At 55.0% G+C, this 16,552-nt stretch overlaps 2 protein-coding genes across 2 annotated transcripts in view; one reads left to right on the top strand and one right to left on the bottom strand.

The window, feature by feature from the left end:
• Positions 1 to 4,271: 4,271 nt before the first annotated feature.
• The window catches only part of LOC117091518 (galactoside 2-alpha-L-fucosyltransferase 2-like), a 21,080-nt gene continuing 8,799 nt past the window's right edge, over positions 4,272 to 16,552 (bottom strand). Inside the window, 3 exon segments of the mRNA XM_033223908.1 lie at positions 4,272 to 5,265; positions 5,268 to 5,861; positions 13,408 to 13,519. Coding sequence (XP_033079799.1) covers positions 4,838 to 5,265; positions 5,268 to 5,861; positions 13,408 to 13,519 — 1,134 coding nt within the window. The 3' untranslated portion in view covers positions 4,272 to 4,837.
• The window catches only part of NTN5 (netrin 5), a 9,870-nt gene continuing 8,919 nt past the window's right edge, over positions 15,602 to 16,552 (top strand). The window contains exon 1 of the mRNA XM_033223911.1: positions 15,602 to 16,310. Coding sequence (XP_033079802.1) covers positions 15,680 to 16,310 — 631 coding nt within the window. The 5' untranslated portion in view covers positions 15,602 to 15,679. The remainder of the gene's footprint in view (positions 16,311 to 16,552) is intronic.

Here is a 16,552-nt window from a genome sequence, read left to right as displayed (position 1 = left end):
GTCTCAAAAAAACAAAAGCAAACTAGAAAGTAGGCCAGCACGCCTATAATCGCAACACTTTGAGGGCTGGAGGTGGGAGGATCTCTTGAGGTCAGGTGTTTGAGATCAGACTGGGCAACAGAGGGAGAACCAGTCTCAAAAACAAAAAAAGAACTTACATTCTTTCTTTCTGCTTTGAGATATAAATTGATATCCTGTTTCCTTTAAAATTTGGCTGGGCCCGATGGCTCATGCCTGTCATCCCAGCGCTTTGGGAGGCCGAGGAGGGCGGATCCCTTGAGGCCAGGAATTTGAGGCTAGCCTGGGAAACATGGCGAACCCCATCTCTACTAAAAACACAAAAATTAGCCAGGCATGGTGGAGCACGCCTGTAAATCCCAGCTACTCAGATGGCTGAGGCACAAGAATCTCTTGAGGCCGGGAGGCAGAGGTTGCAGTGAGCTGAGATCGAGCCATTGCACTCAAGCTTGGGTGACAGAGCAAGACTCTGTCTCAAAAATAAATAAATAGGCTGGGTGGAGTGACTCACACCTGTAACCCAGCACTTTGGGAGGCTGAGGCAAGAGGATCCCTTAAACCCAGGAGTTCAAGACCAGCCTGGGCAACATAGTGAGACCCTGTCTCCACAAAAAAATACAAAAATTAGCCAAGTGTGGTGGTGAGTGCCTGTGGTCCCAGCTACTTGGGAGGCTGAGGCGGGAGGATCACTTGAGTCCGGAAGGCAGAGGTAGCAGTGAGTTGTGTTTGCACCACTGCACTCCAACCTGGGTGACACAGCGAGACTGTCTCAAAAATAAACACATAAATATTATAATAGTGCATATATAGAAACCTCATCTCTGGCACTCGGTATCGGCATTGCAGATGAAGTACGGGAGATGACTGATACTCAGTAATGGTGCTGGGAGATTTGCTTTTCCATATAAAAATATATACAATTAATATATACACACACACACACATCCCATCTAGGTTTGTGTAAATATACTCTATGGTGTTCATACAACATAAAATTGCCTAATAACACATTTCTCAGAACACATCCCTATTGCTAAGTGACCCATGACCATATTGTTGAATGAATCAAAGTATTTCCAGAATTTTACTTACTGGGACAATGTCCATGAAATAATCGCCAGGACCACTGGCCCTGTGCCAAGGACACTGAACCCTTTAGTCTCTAAGCTGCTTTCCTGCTGAGCCATGGGGTTCTCTTTTTGCTCCGTGTTTGTGCAATCCATTCAATTAATATGCATTAGATACTGTATGTGTTTCCTGGGTTGCTCTAAGAAGGTAATACACAACTGTGTCCCTCAAATCAAAAGAAAATCATGCTCCTTTAGTTTCTTTTTTTTTTTTTTTGAGACAGGGTCTCGCTCTGTCTCCCAGGTTGGAGTGATCTTGGCTCACTGCAGCCTCCGCCTCCTGCTCAAGCAATTCTCCCACCTCAGCCTCCCAAGCAGCTGCGATTACAGGCATACACCATCATGCCCAGCTAATTTTTTATTTATTTATTTTTATTTATTTATTTTTTTGAGACGGAGTCTCGCTCTGTCACCCAGGCTGGAGTGCAGTGGCCGGATCTCAGCTCACTGCAAGCTCCGTCTCCCGGGTTTACGCCATTCTCCTGCCTCAGCCTCCTGAGTAGCTGGGACTACAGGCGCCCGCCACCTCGCCCAGCTAGTTTTTTTGTATTTTTTAGTAGAGATGGGGTTTCACCGTGTTAGCCAGGATGGTCTTGATCTCCTGACCTCGTGATCCGCCCGTCTCGGCCTCCCAAAGTGCTGGGATTACAGGCTTGAGCCACCGCGCCCGGCCATAATTTTTGTGATTTTTTTTTTTTTGAGACAGAGTCTTGCTCTGTTGCCCAGGCTGGAGTGCAGTGGCGCCATCTCGGCTCACTGCAAGCTCCACCTCCCAGGTTCACACCATTCTTCTGCCTCAGCCTCCCGAGTAGCTGGGACTACAGGTGCCCGCCACCATGCCTGGCTAATTTTTTGTATTTTCAGTAGAGATGGGGTTTCACCCTGTTAGCCAGGATGGTCTCAATCTCCTGACCTCGTGATCTGCCCATCTTGGCCTCCCAGAATACTGGGATTACAGGCGTGAGCCACCCTACCTGGCCAATTTTTGTGTTTTTAGTAGAGATGGGGTTTTGCTGTGTTGGGCAGGCTGGCCTCAAACTTCTTACCTCAGGTGACCTACCTGCCTCGGCCTCCCAGTGCTGGGATTGTAGGCGTGAGTCATCGCACCCAGCCCATTCTCCCTTAGTTCTGGAGGCCCAGAGTTAATCTCTGCCTTCGTCATCATATGGCTTTCCTTTCTTGCATATCTGTGTGGTCACCTATCATAAAGGATTAGGGACACAACACACCCTACTCCAGTATAACCTGGACTTAACCAATTACACCTGCAATTATATTACTGTCAACCACAAATAAAATTCTCTGTCCCCCAAGTAACTGAATAGACCCTCCCTCTAGACCAAGGGCATTCTAAAGTAAACCTAAAACACTAGTTCAGCCCAGGATGGGACTGGGTGGCTGGACATGCCTCATTATACCCTCCTGCCATTGTAATTCAGGCACAGCTGACCAGTGTTTAACATCAACACAGACCTTAAGACTGACCAGGGCCGGGCGTGGTGGCTCACGCCTATAATCCCCGCACTTTGGGAGGCCGAGGTGGGCGGATCACTTGAGGTCAGGAGTTCCAGAGCAGCCTGGACAATATGGTGAAACCCTGTCTCTACTAAACATACAAAAAATTAGCCAGGCATGGTGGTGTGCTCCTGTTATCTCAGCTACTCAGGAGGCTGAGGCAGGATAATCACTTGAACCCGGGAGGCGGAGGTTGCAGTGAACTGAGATCGCGCCACTGCACTCCAGCCTGGGTGACAGAGTGAAGTCCTGCTTGGGGCTAGGACTTTAATATATGAACCTGGCCAAGGGAGGCTGGGTGCAGTGACTCACACCTGTAATCCCAACACTTTGGGAGGCTGAGGTGGGCAGATAACCTAAGGTCAGGAGTTCAAGACCAGCCTGGCCAACGTGGTGAGACCCCCGTCTCTACTAAAAATACAAAAATTAGTAGGGAGTGGTGGTGGGTGCCTGTAATCCCAGCTACTCAGGAGCCTGAGGCAGGAGAATCACTTGAACCCGAGAGGCGGAGGTTGCAGTGGGCTGAGATTGTGTCACTGCTCTCTAGCCTGGGTGATAGAGTCTCCGTCTCAAAAAAATAAAACAAGGAAACGTGGCCAGGGACTTGTCACAAATCAACCCATAAGAAACACATGCCGTCCACTGGATGCTATCTGAGGTGCCAGGGTATGCAATCCCCTCCTTTAGGGGACTTAAGTGGCTCCTGTTCTGCTCGGCTTCCTTTTGTCCCCTTTGGGTGAGGGACAGAGAGGGCTTTTAGGTGTCTGTCCAACTTCTGCTTTGGAATTTGCAAACACAGGAAGAAACTCAGTAAATATTTATTAATGAATTAGTGCAAATTCTTGTTGGCAGCTTGCCAGCTTCTGCTTGGACTTTTATAATGTGAAAGCTGTTGGCTGGGCACAGTGGCTCACACCTGTAATCCCAGAAGTTTGGGAGGCAGCGGTGGAAGGATCACTTGAGGTCAGACCAGCCTGGCCAAAACGGCAAAACCCCATCTCTACTAAAAATACAAAAATTAGCTGGATGTGGCGGCAGGTGCCGATAATCCCACGTGGGAGGCTGAGGTGGGAGGATTGCTTGAACCCAGGAGGCGGAGGTTGCAGTGAACTGAGATGGCGCCCTGCACTCCAGCCTGGGAGAAAGAGCCATCGCACTCAGCCCTCCTCCTGCGTTTTTGTTTTTTTTTTTTTCCTTTGAGACAGAGTCTCACTGTGTCACTTGAGGCGCTCTTCCCTTACCCACTGAATGTCCCCAGGAGATCATGTCCCAGTTAAACTGGTATTTTGCCTCTTAGTGCACATCCTTGTACCCATTCACCCAACTCCCGAGATCTTGTTGGGAAGCTGCTCATCACCAGCTTCAGGGGTTTTCTTTTTCTTTTTTGTTTTTGAGACAGAGTTTCTCTCTTGTTGCCCAGGCTGGAGTGCCATGGCACGATCTCAGCTCACTGCAACCTCCACCTCCCAGGTTCAAGCAATTCTCCTGCCTCAGCCTCTCGAGTAGCTGGGGTTACAGGCATGTGTCACCACGCCTGGCTAATTTTTGTATTTTTAGTAGAGACGGGGTTTCACCATGTTGGCCAGGCTGGTCTCGAACTCCTGACCTCAAGTGATCCAGCAGCCTCGGCCTCCCAAAGTGCTGGGATTATAGGCGTGAGCCACCACGCCCAGCCCTTCCCCCACATTCTTTCGTGATAAGGCCCACTAATTCCAAAGCCAAAATTCCTAGTTGCCCAGAAAATCGAGTTCCCCTGTCCTTTAGGGCAGGGATGGCTTCATCTCGGGACGTGAGTGCAAAATATCTTGGCTCTGTGCTACCAGTGCTGCCAGGAAGGAGAGGGCAAAACTGCATTTCCATTGTAAAGCGATGCTAATGTTCGGCATGCTGCATACATGTTAGCAGCCGACGCCTCCCACGCGGTCACAAGGCACTGGCTCTAAGCAAATTTGCTTAGCTCCCACCAGCTGCTGCTACCAGTGTTTAGTTCTGAGGTTTGTGCATTTTGTGGTTGACATACTAAGGCACAGAGTTTGAGTCAATTGTCCAAACTCACTCAGCTATGAAGTAGATAAGCCTGGATCCAAATTGTGTGAGGGACCGTGAGTCCATGCCCAGCACGCCCCACTCACTGCCCCTTGGGTCAGAGGATGAGGGCTAGGCACATGCAGGGCTAGCTAGAGGCCATTCTGTCCAGCCTGTCCAAGGTCAGCCGCAAGGCCCACCCACTCTGGCAGGAAGACTGCTTGCGGCCTAAAGACCATGTTGAAGGGGGAGTTGGGCAGGGTGAAGTTGGCCAGGTAGACGGTGTCCCCACCTGCGAGGTAGGCGGCCCAGACCCCGAAGGTGCCCACAGTGATGATGGTGTGGTTGCACTGTGTGAGCAGCGCGAAGTCCTTGGCAGGTGAGCCCTGGAGGCCATTGCCAGCGAACACCACGTCCCCAAGGGAGTTGTTGATGCTGTCCCGGCACCAGGCCATCTCATCGCTGGTGACCACAAAGACCGGGAAGCGGGAGCGGGCCTGGAACCAGTCCAGAGCCCGCTGCAGGTAGCCCCGGTCGGCCAGCACCCCCTTCCATACACGTGGCATGACATGGACATAGTTCCCCGGTGCACATGGACCCCCACGAAGGTCGCCTGCCCTGCCCGCTTGGCCTGCAGGCCCCACAGGAACTTCTGGGCCTCCTCACGCACGTGGTCGTGCAGGGTGAACTCCTGGAGGATCTCGTGGCGGAGGTGGTGGTAGAAGGTCCAGGAGCAGGGGTAGCCTGTGAGGCGGACATAGCGCCCAGGGATGTGGCGGTACTCCTCCTCCATCCAGTCGTTCAGGTGGTAGTTCTGCCAGGGGATCCTACTGGCCGTGGCACTGTGCGGCACCGGAAGGGTGATTTTGAAGATGGGGGCCAGGGTGCTGTGCATCTGGACTGGGATGAAGGCAGGCCGCCCGTTCATCTTGGCCAGGGCGTACAGCGTGGCGTACTCACCCATCTGGTTCCCCAAGCGACCCTTGGAGTTGATAGTGAACAGCCCCTCTTGGGGGAGGTGTCTCGGGGCCAGGACCACATGGGCTGAGTATTCCCAGGGCGCGGGCACCAGAGCCAGGCGCTGGTGGCAGTGAAAGATGGTGGACACCACAAAAATGGCAAAGAGGAAGTAGAAGGTGGAGAAGGAAGGGCAGGTGGCCCAGAATCCCTTGATGGCTGCGGGGAGGAGAGAGGACATGGTCAGGAGGGAGGGCTGGGGGGACAGCAGCCTCTTCACCCACCCCCTGCCGAAGTCATTCATTCACTCAATCCATCCAAGCCTCTGTTCTGAGTGCCACAGTGCATGGGAGGCCTCAGAGCACAGACCCTGGGGTCTTTCCACCTGAGACTGAGTTCCAGCTGGAATTCCCAGGCTTACCAGCACCTTACAACTTACCAGCACCTTACAAAGTCAAGTTACTGCACCTCGCTGAGCACAGTGGCTTGTTCTTGTAATCCTGGCACTTTGGGAGGCTGCGATGGGAGGATCACTTGAGCCCGAGTTCAAGACCAGCTTGGCCAAAAAAAGTAAGAACCTATCTTTACCAAAAAAAAAAAAAAAAAGTGTTTTAAATTAATCAAGCGTGATGGCATGCACTTGTGGTCCCAGCTACTTGGGAGGCTGAGATGGGAGGCTTGCTTGAGCCCAGGAGGTTGAGGCTGCAGTCAACTGTGATTGTGCCCCTGCACTCCAGCCTAGGCAACAGAGCAAGACCCTGTCTCAATAACAAGAAGAAGTTACTGAGTCTCTCTGAGTCTGTTTCCTCACCTATTAAATGCGTATGAGTATACGGAACCATTGGAAAGTGCCAATATTCAACCTGATTTTACCTACACTCACGGCCATTTCTTTTTCTTTCACTTTTTTTTTTTTCTGGCGATGGAGTCTTGCTCTGTCACCCAGGCTGAAGTGCAGTGGTGTGATCTCGGCTCACTGCAACCTCCACCTCCCAGGTTCAAGCGATTCTCCTGCCTCAGCCTCCCGAGTAGCTGGGATTATATGTACGCACCGCCACGCCTGGCTAATTTTTGTATTTTTAGTAGTGACAGGGTTTCACCATGGTGGCCAGGCTGGTCTCGGACTCTTGACCTTGTGATCCATCCACCTCGGCCTCCCAAAGTGGTGGGATTACAGGCGTGAGCCATCGTGCCCGGACTACTCATGGCCATTTCTATGGTTCTACCTCACAGAACTACCTCATGGGGTTGCATGAAGATTAAATGTGATGATTTTGTAAAGCAGTGCCTCGCATGCAGGAAATGCCCTGTACATGTTGGAAAATCAATGTCTGCAGTGGCCAGGCAGGTGCAGTGGCTCACACCTGTAATCCCAGCACTTTGGGAGGCCGAGGCAGACGGATCACCTGAGGTCAGGAGTTTGAGACCAGCCTGGCCAACATGGCAAAACTCCATCTCTACTAAAAATACAAAAATTAGCCGGGCATGGTGGTGGGTGCCTGTAATCCCAGCTACTCAGGAGGCTGAGGCAGGAGAATCACTTGAACCCAGGAGGTGGAGATTGTAGTGAGCCGAGATTGTGCCACTGCACTCCAGCCTGGGTGACAGAGCGAGGCTGTCTCAAAAAAATAACATAAATAAAACCAATACTTGCAGAGTATCTATTACATGCCAGGCACGGTGCTCGGGGCCAGGAAGCCAGCAGAGGACAAAACAGGTAAGAATCTTTGGTGCCCGTGCCGAGGGAAAGAGCACAGGTGGGCCCAAGTTAATGGACAAGCTCTGCCTTCGGCAGGCTGGTGACCTGGAGGTGTTATTTAACTCCTCCTCTCCTCCATGAATGGGGCTGCCACACTCCTGCACTGGTAAGTGCTAAGTGTCTCCTGATACTATTAGTGGATGTGGTAGGTTCAAGCCGACCACAGACTCCTGGACTCCCTTTCCCTTGAATCTGGGCAGGCTCATGACTGCTTTGACCAGTTTAATATGGTGCAAGTGAAATTGTGTCTGTTTCTGGCCCAGGACTTAAGGTACTAACAGCTTTTACTTCTTGCCTTGAGAATGTTCTCTCTGCGCTATCATGTCAAGCTGGAGAGCTCAGCTTTTGTTTTTTGAGACAGGTTCTCACTCTGTCACCTAGGATGGAGTGCCAGTGGTCTGATCACAGCTGGGCTCAAGGGATCCTTCCACCTCAGCCTCCCCAGTAGCTGGGACCACAGGCATGTGCCACCATGCCCAGCTCTCATTTTTTGTAGAGATGGGGTCTCACTATGTTTCCCAGGCTGGTCTTGAACTCCTGGGCTCAAGCACTCCTCCTGCCTTGGCCTCCCAAAGTGCTGGGATTATAGACATGGGCCAGTTTTAGCTTTTGTATGTAGGGCTATGATTATTTATTTATTTATTTTACTTTATTTTATTTTTTTTGTGATGGAGTTTTTGCTCTGTTGCCCAGGCTGGACTGCAATGGCGCAATCTCGGCTCATTGCAACCTCTGCCTCCTGGGTTCAAGTGATTCTCCTGCATCAGCCTCCCAAGTAGCTGGGACTACAGGCACCCACCACCATGCCCAGCTAATTTTTGTACTTTTAGTAGAGACAAAGTTTCACCATGTTGGCCAGGCTGGTCTTGAACACTTGACCTCAGGTGATCTACTCACCTCAGCCTCCCAAAGTGCTGAGATTACAGGCGTGAGCCACCACGCCTGGCCAGCTCTTTTTTGGGCAACCACTTTGAGATATAATTCATATATCATACCATTCATCCACTTAAAGTATAATTCATATATCATACCATTCACCCACTTCAAGTGTGCGATTTAATGGCTTTTAGTATATTTACAGAGCTATGCAACCAGCAAAATTTTGAGTATTTGCATAAGCTCCCACAAAAAAAACCCCACACCCTTTAGCCATCTCCCCACAATCTTCCCTTGCCCCTTGTCCCCCCACCAACTAATCTCCTGTCTCTATGAATTTGCCCATTCTCTATTTTTCATGTGACTGTAATCACACACTCCATGGTCTTCTGAGGCTGGCTTCCTCACTTGGCACCGTGTTTTCTTTTTTTTTTTTTTTTTTGAGACGGAGTCTTGCTCTTTCACCCGGGCTGGAGTGCAGTGGCCGGATCTCAGCTCACTGCAAGCTCCGCCTCCCGGGTTTTACGCCATTCTCCTGCCTCAGCCTCCGGAGTAGCTGGGACTACAGGCGCCCGCCACCTCGCCCGGCTAGTTTTTTGTATTTTTAGTAGAGACGGGGTTTCACCCTGTTAGCCAGGATGGTCTCGATCTCCTGACCTCGTGATCCGCCCGTCTCGGCCTCCCAAAGTGCTGGGATTACAGGCTTGAGCCACCGAGCCCGGCGGCACCGTGTTTTCAAGGTCCATCCACGCTGTAGCACGTGTCACAGCCTCACATCTTTTCTTTTTCTTTTCTTTTTTTTTTTTTTTTGAGACAGTGTCTCACTCTGTTGCTCAGGCTGGAGTGCAGTGGTGCGATCTCGGCTCACTATAACTTCCACCTCCTGCGTTCAAGTGATTCTCCTGTGTCAACCTCCCGAGTAGCTGGGACTAACAGGTACAGCCACCACGCCCAGATAACTGCCTCACTCCTTTCAAAGCTGAAAGTCCCATTGTTGGGGTTGACCACAATTTATTCACTCATCAGGTGACAGGCACTGGAGTTGTTTCCAGTTTTCAGCTGTTGTGAATAGTGCCGCCATGAACCTGCGTGCTGGGTCACAGGGTGAACTCTACATTGAATCGTTTCGGGAGCTGCCAGGTGGCTGCCCCAGTTTCTGTTTCCACCAGCAGCACGGGAAGGCCCCATTTCCCGGCCTTGCTCGTCATCATGTTTGGTTGTGGTGGGTGTGCAGGGCCATCTCACCATGGGGCCCTTGGTCCTGGTCGTCGCAATGGGATGGATGGTCCCTTCTCCGGGGGCTGCTCTTTCCGAGTCTCCTCCAGCTCTCCCCAGGGCTCCCAGAAGGTCCTCTGCTCCCAGCCTCTACCATGTCCTGATCGGCTTCTCTTTTCCCCTTGTCCACATCTCTGACCAATGTCCTGTGGTTCCCCTGTGGTCACTCCAATGGCTACAACTCAGCAGTCATCCCCTCACCCCTCCCACCTCAGTCCTGCTGAAGCCCTGGTTGGCATGGGCTCACCCCTAAAACTTCTGGCTTCTGCCTCACCCCTTCCGGCTCCCCATCTCTCCCTCCATCTGTCCCCTTAAACATTGGGGTCCTGCAGGCCTCCTCAGCTCTCACCCTCCTCAGCTCTCATCCTCCTCTATTCCAGGGCTCCTCACTTAGTTCCTCTGACCCTTTTGAGAAGCCTGAACACTCTGGGCCCTCCTTGAAAGCCTTGTGTGGGTCCCCAACAAGGCCAGCTGGCCTAAGGCCTAAGATAAATGCCTCTGCCACTGCTTTAGTTTCCAAAAAGTGAATTAAATCTGCCTGAGCCCTTTTTCACTGAGCTGGGGAAAACTGTGTCCCAAACATGATCTTGCCACCCATTCAACTCAGGGTCCTGCCCCACAGAGAAGGGGCAGGTCCCAAGGCTAGGGCTGGGGTCAGGGGGGTGCAGGGCTGGGACGGAGCCTGGGCTACTGGCCAAGGGAAACCAGCTCAAGACAAGGGTGCTCCCCCACGGGGTCCATCTTTATGTTGTGTGATTCGTGCAGTTGCGTTGAGACAGGCCCCACACTTGCTTTAATGATCTGGTGTCGCCATCTTAAAGTCCTTCATCAAATCTAAACAAGGGATCTTGTGTCTGCATTTTGCCTCAGGCCCTGCAGATCAAGCAGTTGGGTACCGCGGCTGCCCTGGCTTTTCCTGGAGTCTCAGGTGCTCCCTCTTGTGGCTGTTCTCAGCCTAGACAACCAGAAAGCCACAGAAAAGCACCGGCCAAGGCCGAGGCTGCGAGGGTGCTGGCAGGCCAGGCCCATCTCGGGGCTCGCTGTCCTGGCCCACGATTCCTTGTCAGCCATTTTCCTCAGGGTGAGGGGCAAACGCCAACCTGTCCTGAACTCATCTGGGACAACCCTGGCTTGGAGGAGGGTCATGTGGCTATTTGCAGACTTTACTTCTCTTACTGTGAACACCCATGTGCTTTGCTGCCTAAAACAACATGTTTGACAATGTGATGCAGCCCAGACCTGCCATGGGTGCCATGTCACATACAGACTACACGTCCGACAACGGGGCCAGATGCAGAAGGTTCTGGAACATGACTGTCCCAGAGAGCTAAGAACCTGTAGGCATGTCAGCTCATTTAGTCTGCACGACGCCCTGTGCCCACCATGAGGAAGGTCCATTCTTTCATCCTCATTTAACAGATGAGGAAACTAAGGCACAGAGAGGTTAAGGAGCTTGTTCTCGGTCACACAGCTAGGACAGAGGTGGATTTGAACCCAGGCAGTGTGGCTGGGGTTACCATCCTGGCCTTTTTGAACACGTCCAGGGAGGGCAGGCCCTACCCAGCCACACTCTGCCCAGTAACTCCTGCGGGCAGACCTGCCCTGCCTCGTGGGGCCTCTGTTATGTCTGGGTCACCGAGGCAGGGGTTGGAGGTCTGTGCGAGCCCAGCACTAGGGGTCTCTCTGGGTTGAACCCACCTCAGAGCTGTGCCTTGGGCAGGCCCGGCCTTCTGTGGAAGCTGAGGGTGAAGGTCTCCAGCCCTTAAAGAACTCTCCCCGACAAAAACACAGTCTCCTTCCCAGCTTGGGGCACTATTTGCTTGGCTCTGGCAACTCTGTCTCTTCTTCCCCGCCTGTCCCCAGGTACCCGCAGGGGCACAGATCAACTCAGGCAGCTCAGGCTGCAAGGAACAAAAGCGTCCCTCCAGGAGCCGGAGCTTAAAGAGACTTCGCCCAGGTGGGGAGGAAGACGCAGCAAGACCTGAACCTTCTTCCTGAGTTTTCTGTGGCAGCAAAGCTGGGTTCTGTGCTGGCCGTGGCCTCAGCAGAAACGCCCTCCATGTCACCCCACTTACATCTGCAGCCCCCGGGCCCCTGTGGCCACTTTCCCACTTGCTTTGCTCCAAGGCACTTGGCACCTTCCAACAATCTAGAGCAGGGAAGGACCTGCACTGCTGGGGTCTCCCCCTCCCTCTCCGGACGCTGAGCCTGACGATGCCGGGGTCTGTGTTCCGAGCGCACACCCCGGGCAAAGTCCCATACAGGGAGAGCTCAGGCAGGGTCAGTGGAAAGACCCACACCTGAATCCTGAAGTTCCACTCTGACTCGCACAGCCTGGGCCCCCAGTTCTGACACGCCCCCTCTGATACGGGGGCGTCTCAGCCCCATTCAGTCCTCCTGCAGCTAATGCCCCTCCCACCTTTCGGAGTGACTCCCTTCTTCTTTCTTTTTTTTTTTTTTTTTTTTTTTTTGAGACGGAGTCTCGCTCTGTCACCCGGGCTGGAGTGCAGTGGCGCGATCTCGGCTCACTGCAAGCTCCACCTCCCGGGTTTAAGCCATTCTCCTGCCTCAGCCTCCCGAGTAGCTGGGACTACAGGCGCCCGCCATCTCGCCCGGCTAGTTTTTTGTATTTTTTAGTAGAGACGGGGTTTCACCGTGTAGACCAGGATGGTCTCGATCTCCTGACCTCGTGATCCACCCATCTCGGCCTCCCAAAGTGCTGGGATTATAGGCTTGAGCCACCGCACCTGGCCGACTCCCTTCTTTCAAATTCGATGTCCCCATCCCGCTCCTGCCGAATCTGACCCCCTCCAACGTGGTACCTAAGGGTCCAGAATCAAGGGTTGCCTTGGCTGTGCCCTCGCACCCCCTGGGGCAGGCCTGGGGCAGTGGGTCCCAAGCCTATCAGGATTGGGCCCACACTACAGCACGATAAACGCTGGGGCCACCCAGGGCAGCAGGTGCCGTGCCCCAACCCCACGAGGCCCTTGCTTTCCTCAGCGGGATGTGACAGAAAACATTATCTTTTTTTTTTTTTTTTTTTGAGACGGAGTCTGGCTCTGTTGCCCAGACTCGAGTACAGTGGCCGGATCTCAGCTCACTGCAAGCTCCACCTCCCGGGTTTATGCCCTTCTCCTGCCTCAGCCTCCCAAGTAGCTCGGACTACAGGCGCCCGCCACCTCGCCCGGCTAATTTTTTTGTATTTTTTAGTAGAGACGGGGTTTCACCGTGTTAGCCAGGATGGTCTCCATCTCCTGACCTCGTGATCCGCCCGTCTCGGCCTCCCAAAATGCTGGGATTACAGGCTTGAGCCACCGCGCCCGGCCTGAAAACATTATTTTTCTAGTCAACCCATTGGGAGATGGAATACAATAGACACCAACATTTGCATGAAAATGTTACGATGAAAGCACTGAGGCCTCACAGGACACCGGCACTGGGGAGGTGCTTTTGAGCACCCGGGAGTCCCCGCCTTCTCCCTCTGCCGCAGGAGAAACACGGGCCCAGGTGTTCTCAGCTCCTTTGTCACCTTCCTGCCACCTTAGAAAGTGACTGAGGTCTTTTGAATTCCGGGGGCCGGTCTGAACCTTCCAAGAGCACAGATTTTTACGGCTTGAAAATGACCGACCTTAAGGCTCAGTGAACCCACAGCTGACCGAAGGTTCCAGAGGGGGAGGAGGAGGGGCTGCCTTGTGGTCACACAGCCAGAGGCAGGGGCTGAGCAAAGTTCCCAACAGCGACTATCTCCCAAAGGTCAGCCCCTGCCCGATTGGCCACCACAAGGCGGGGCTGAGCCAGTGGGCAGGGGTGGAGTGGGATGGAGCGGGAACCCCGACTGGCGGCCTCCCGTCCTACCTGCGGTGAGCCTCCTAGGCCAGGCTGCTCGGGGCTGTCCTGCTGCTGGACCGCCAGGGGCAACGGCGCTCACGTCCCACACCGTTGCGGGTGGCCTGGCTGGCAGGGGTCCCTGTGGGGATAGCGTGGCTGCGGTTGGTGAGGGGATTGGGGCGGGAGGGGGGTGGCGGTGTTAGATTCTGCGGGCTCTGCTCTGAGCCCCCGCCCAGCCCAGAAACCCCACTAGCCTGGGGCCTGAGAACAGCCACGCCACTCCCTCCTGAGAGCCCACCGCGCCACAGCTTGGAGGAAGAGCCTGTGGGGAACTGGCTGCGGGACGCTGTCTTCTTGAGTGCAGGTTTGGCCAATGTGGGGGCCTCAGGGCTCGGGTAGGGGGTGCATGCCAAGAGCCAGGGAAAGGAAGCCTGGGTCTCAGATGGACCCCACGCCGCCCAGGCAGGCCTCCTATGGATCTGCTGGGAGCAAGGCTGGACTCTGTTTCTTAAAGGGGGGTATGGGCTCTCTGTGGGCCACGACTGGTTTCTGGATCCCCCAGGAACACTAGGGAACTCACATCCTGGTTCCTCAAGGTGCTAAGGGCCAGAGAGTGCCACCCCCTGAACTATCCAGCAAGAGAGAAAGGGGACATGGGGGGCTGGTCCTTAACAGGATGCCGCTGAGGGCCAGGCGGGCGGCCGTCACCCGAGTGGGTGCAAAATGGCGCCAGGCTCCTTGGGAGGGCAGACGGTGAGGCCTGTCATCTGGGGTCAGGGGAGGCAGCGTCTGCATGTGGCCAACAGCAGTGGGGACATGGGCTGTGAGGCCAGGCTGGGGCAGGTGTGGCCTACCCCTACCCCCAGGGTGCCCTAGGGATGCCCAGCCCAAGGGCATGCCTGGGTGCAGATTCAGAGCCAAGGGCCTGGAAAGGCTCCGAGGCCCCCAGTTCACAGTGAGCTCCTCATGAGAGGCTGCTGGCCCTGGAAGGGGAAAGTGGGGGCATTTCAGAGTCCAGTCCTTCCCGGCTCCTGCCATTCCTGGGGTCTGGGCTTCTGCCCCCACGGACTCCCTGGCTTCTGGCACCCCACCCTGTCCCAGCTCCTGCTTTCCTGCCTCTCTCTTCCTCATTACCCACCACCCCCAATATCTGTTCCCCCATCTGCTCTGGGGAACTCTGGATGGGTGGAGAAGGCAGAGACTCTGGTCTCCAGGCCCTGAGGCCCAGGACAGAGGGCGGGGGCTGAGGTGAGCAGAAAGTCCCAGAACTCTAACTTCCGGTCCCCACAACCCTGAGTTCTGAAGGGAACCCAGGTGTCTGCTTCCCCTGATCCCATGGGGATCCCACTGTCCCGCTCCCAAGCCCCAGAGCCACCCAGGTTCCAGCTCCCAGCATCCCTTTCCTCAGCTCAGCTCTCTGGGCTTTGCACTCGGGTGGGAAAGGGTTAAGGGTGGGGCACTGGGGGTGGGTGGGTGGCAGAGAGGCTGGGTTGTTTGGTGATAATCCCCTTCCGTGCCCAGGGTGTGGAAAACAAGGTTAGGGCCCCATGTGGGAAAGGCCATGGCTCTGATCCCCGCAAGCCTGGGCCTGGGTCTCTCACTTCTGATCCCCCGCCAGGCAACCCTAGCCTGTCCCCTTCCCTCCCCTCCCCAGGGCCTGCTGGGCTGGGTGTCTCTGAGACCACCTGCCTGCCTATCCCAGCCCCCAGGCTGTCTGAGCCTCAGTCTCCCGGCTCCCTGTGGCCTCTGGGTGCCCGGCCTCTGTCTCGGCCTCTCGGCCTCCTGTCTGTTCCTTTGTCTTTGCAGCAACTTCTGTGCTGAGCCCCTCCCCCGGGCTGGCTATCCTCTCTCTGCCTCTGTCCTGTCCTCTATTTCTTTGTGACTGAGTCTTCATCTGTCCCTAAGCCTCCTCTCCTGCCCAGCTCTGCTTTCTCTGTGGCCCTCTCTAGGTTTCCACGTCTGCTGGCCTTGGCCAGCCCCTCTGCTCCAGCCGCTCACCGCTCCCCAGGGCCCCCTGCCCCTCGACACTGACGGATAACTCTGGGGTGTTAAGCTACGGATTAGTTCAGGCAAAATTCTCGATTTTGTCTGCGTTCTTTCCCCTTTGGGTTATGTAAACAGTAATTCTCCCCAGATGGAACTATTTTCCTCGCTTCCATGCAGCAGGGGACTGGGCCTGGATGGGTTGGGGGTGGAATGCTCTGGTTCCACAGGACGCCTCCAGGAGGGGTAGAGGCTGCGGCTGAGGTCCCCAGCCCAGCCACCTCTCTTCCCTCCAGGTGCTGGCTCTGCTGTGACCATGCCCGTGACCTTTGCCATCCTGCTCCTCCTGGGCCAGGCCACTGCGGACCCATGCTACGATCCACAGGGCCGCCCCCAATTCTGCCTCCCACCAGTGACACAGCTGGCTGCCGTGGTGGCCTCCTGCCCTCAGGCCTGTGCCCTGTCCCCAGGAAACCACCTTGGCCCCGGGGAAACCTGCAATGGCAGCCTGACCTTGGCCCTGGGTGGCTCCTTCCTCCTGACATCTGTCAGCCTGCGCTTCTGCACCCCAGGACCCCCAGCCCTCATCCTGTCTGCTGCCTGGGCCTCAGGGGGTCCTTGGAGGCTGCTGTGGCACAGACCAGCCTGGCCTGGGGCCTTGGGGGGCCCTGAAAGGGTGACCTTCCACTCCACACCAGATCCTAAGGCCACTGTGGTGGCCAGCCACCTCCGCGTGGAGTTCGGGGTCCAGGCCGGGCTGGCGGCAGCTGGGCTGAGAGGCCGCTGCCAGTGCCATGGCCATGCTGCCCGCTGTGCTGCCCGTGCCCGGCCCCCCCGCTGCCACTGCCGCCACCATACCACTGGCCTGGGGTGCGAGAGCTGCCGGCCGTCCCATCGAGACTGGCCCTGGCGGCCTGCTACGCCCCGGCACCCCCACCCTTGCCTACGTGAGTCCTGCGCCCCATACTCTCCCTGCCTTTGCCTGCCTGCCACTGGGTCCTTTGTCCCTACGGAAGCAGGATGTTCCCTTCCCTCCCTGGAACTGGGTGCTCCTTGCCTCTCACCCCAGTCTCAGACTCGGTAGTCTCTGTACCTCCTCCCTGCAGCCAGTCCTGTATCTCAGCCACACATGGGCCTGTCTGCTCATGAGGGGCTCAGCCTCTTCTCAACACTCATCAGCCTGTGATAA

The sequence above is a fragment of the Trachypithecus francoisi genome, unplaced genomic scaffold (assembly GCF_009764315.1).
Source record: "Trachypithecus francoisi isolate TF-2019V2 unplaced genomic scaffold, Tfra_2.0 Lachesis_group12, whole genome shotgun sequence".
Taxonomy (NCBI): Eukaryota; Metazoa; Chordata; class Mammalia; order Primates; family Cercopithecidae; genus Trachypithecus; species Trachypithecus francoisi.
Note: the sequence above shows the minus strand (reverse complement) of the source record. Positions and strands in the feature narration are given on the sequence as shown.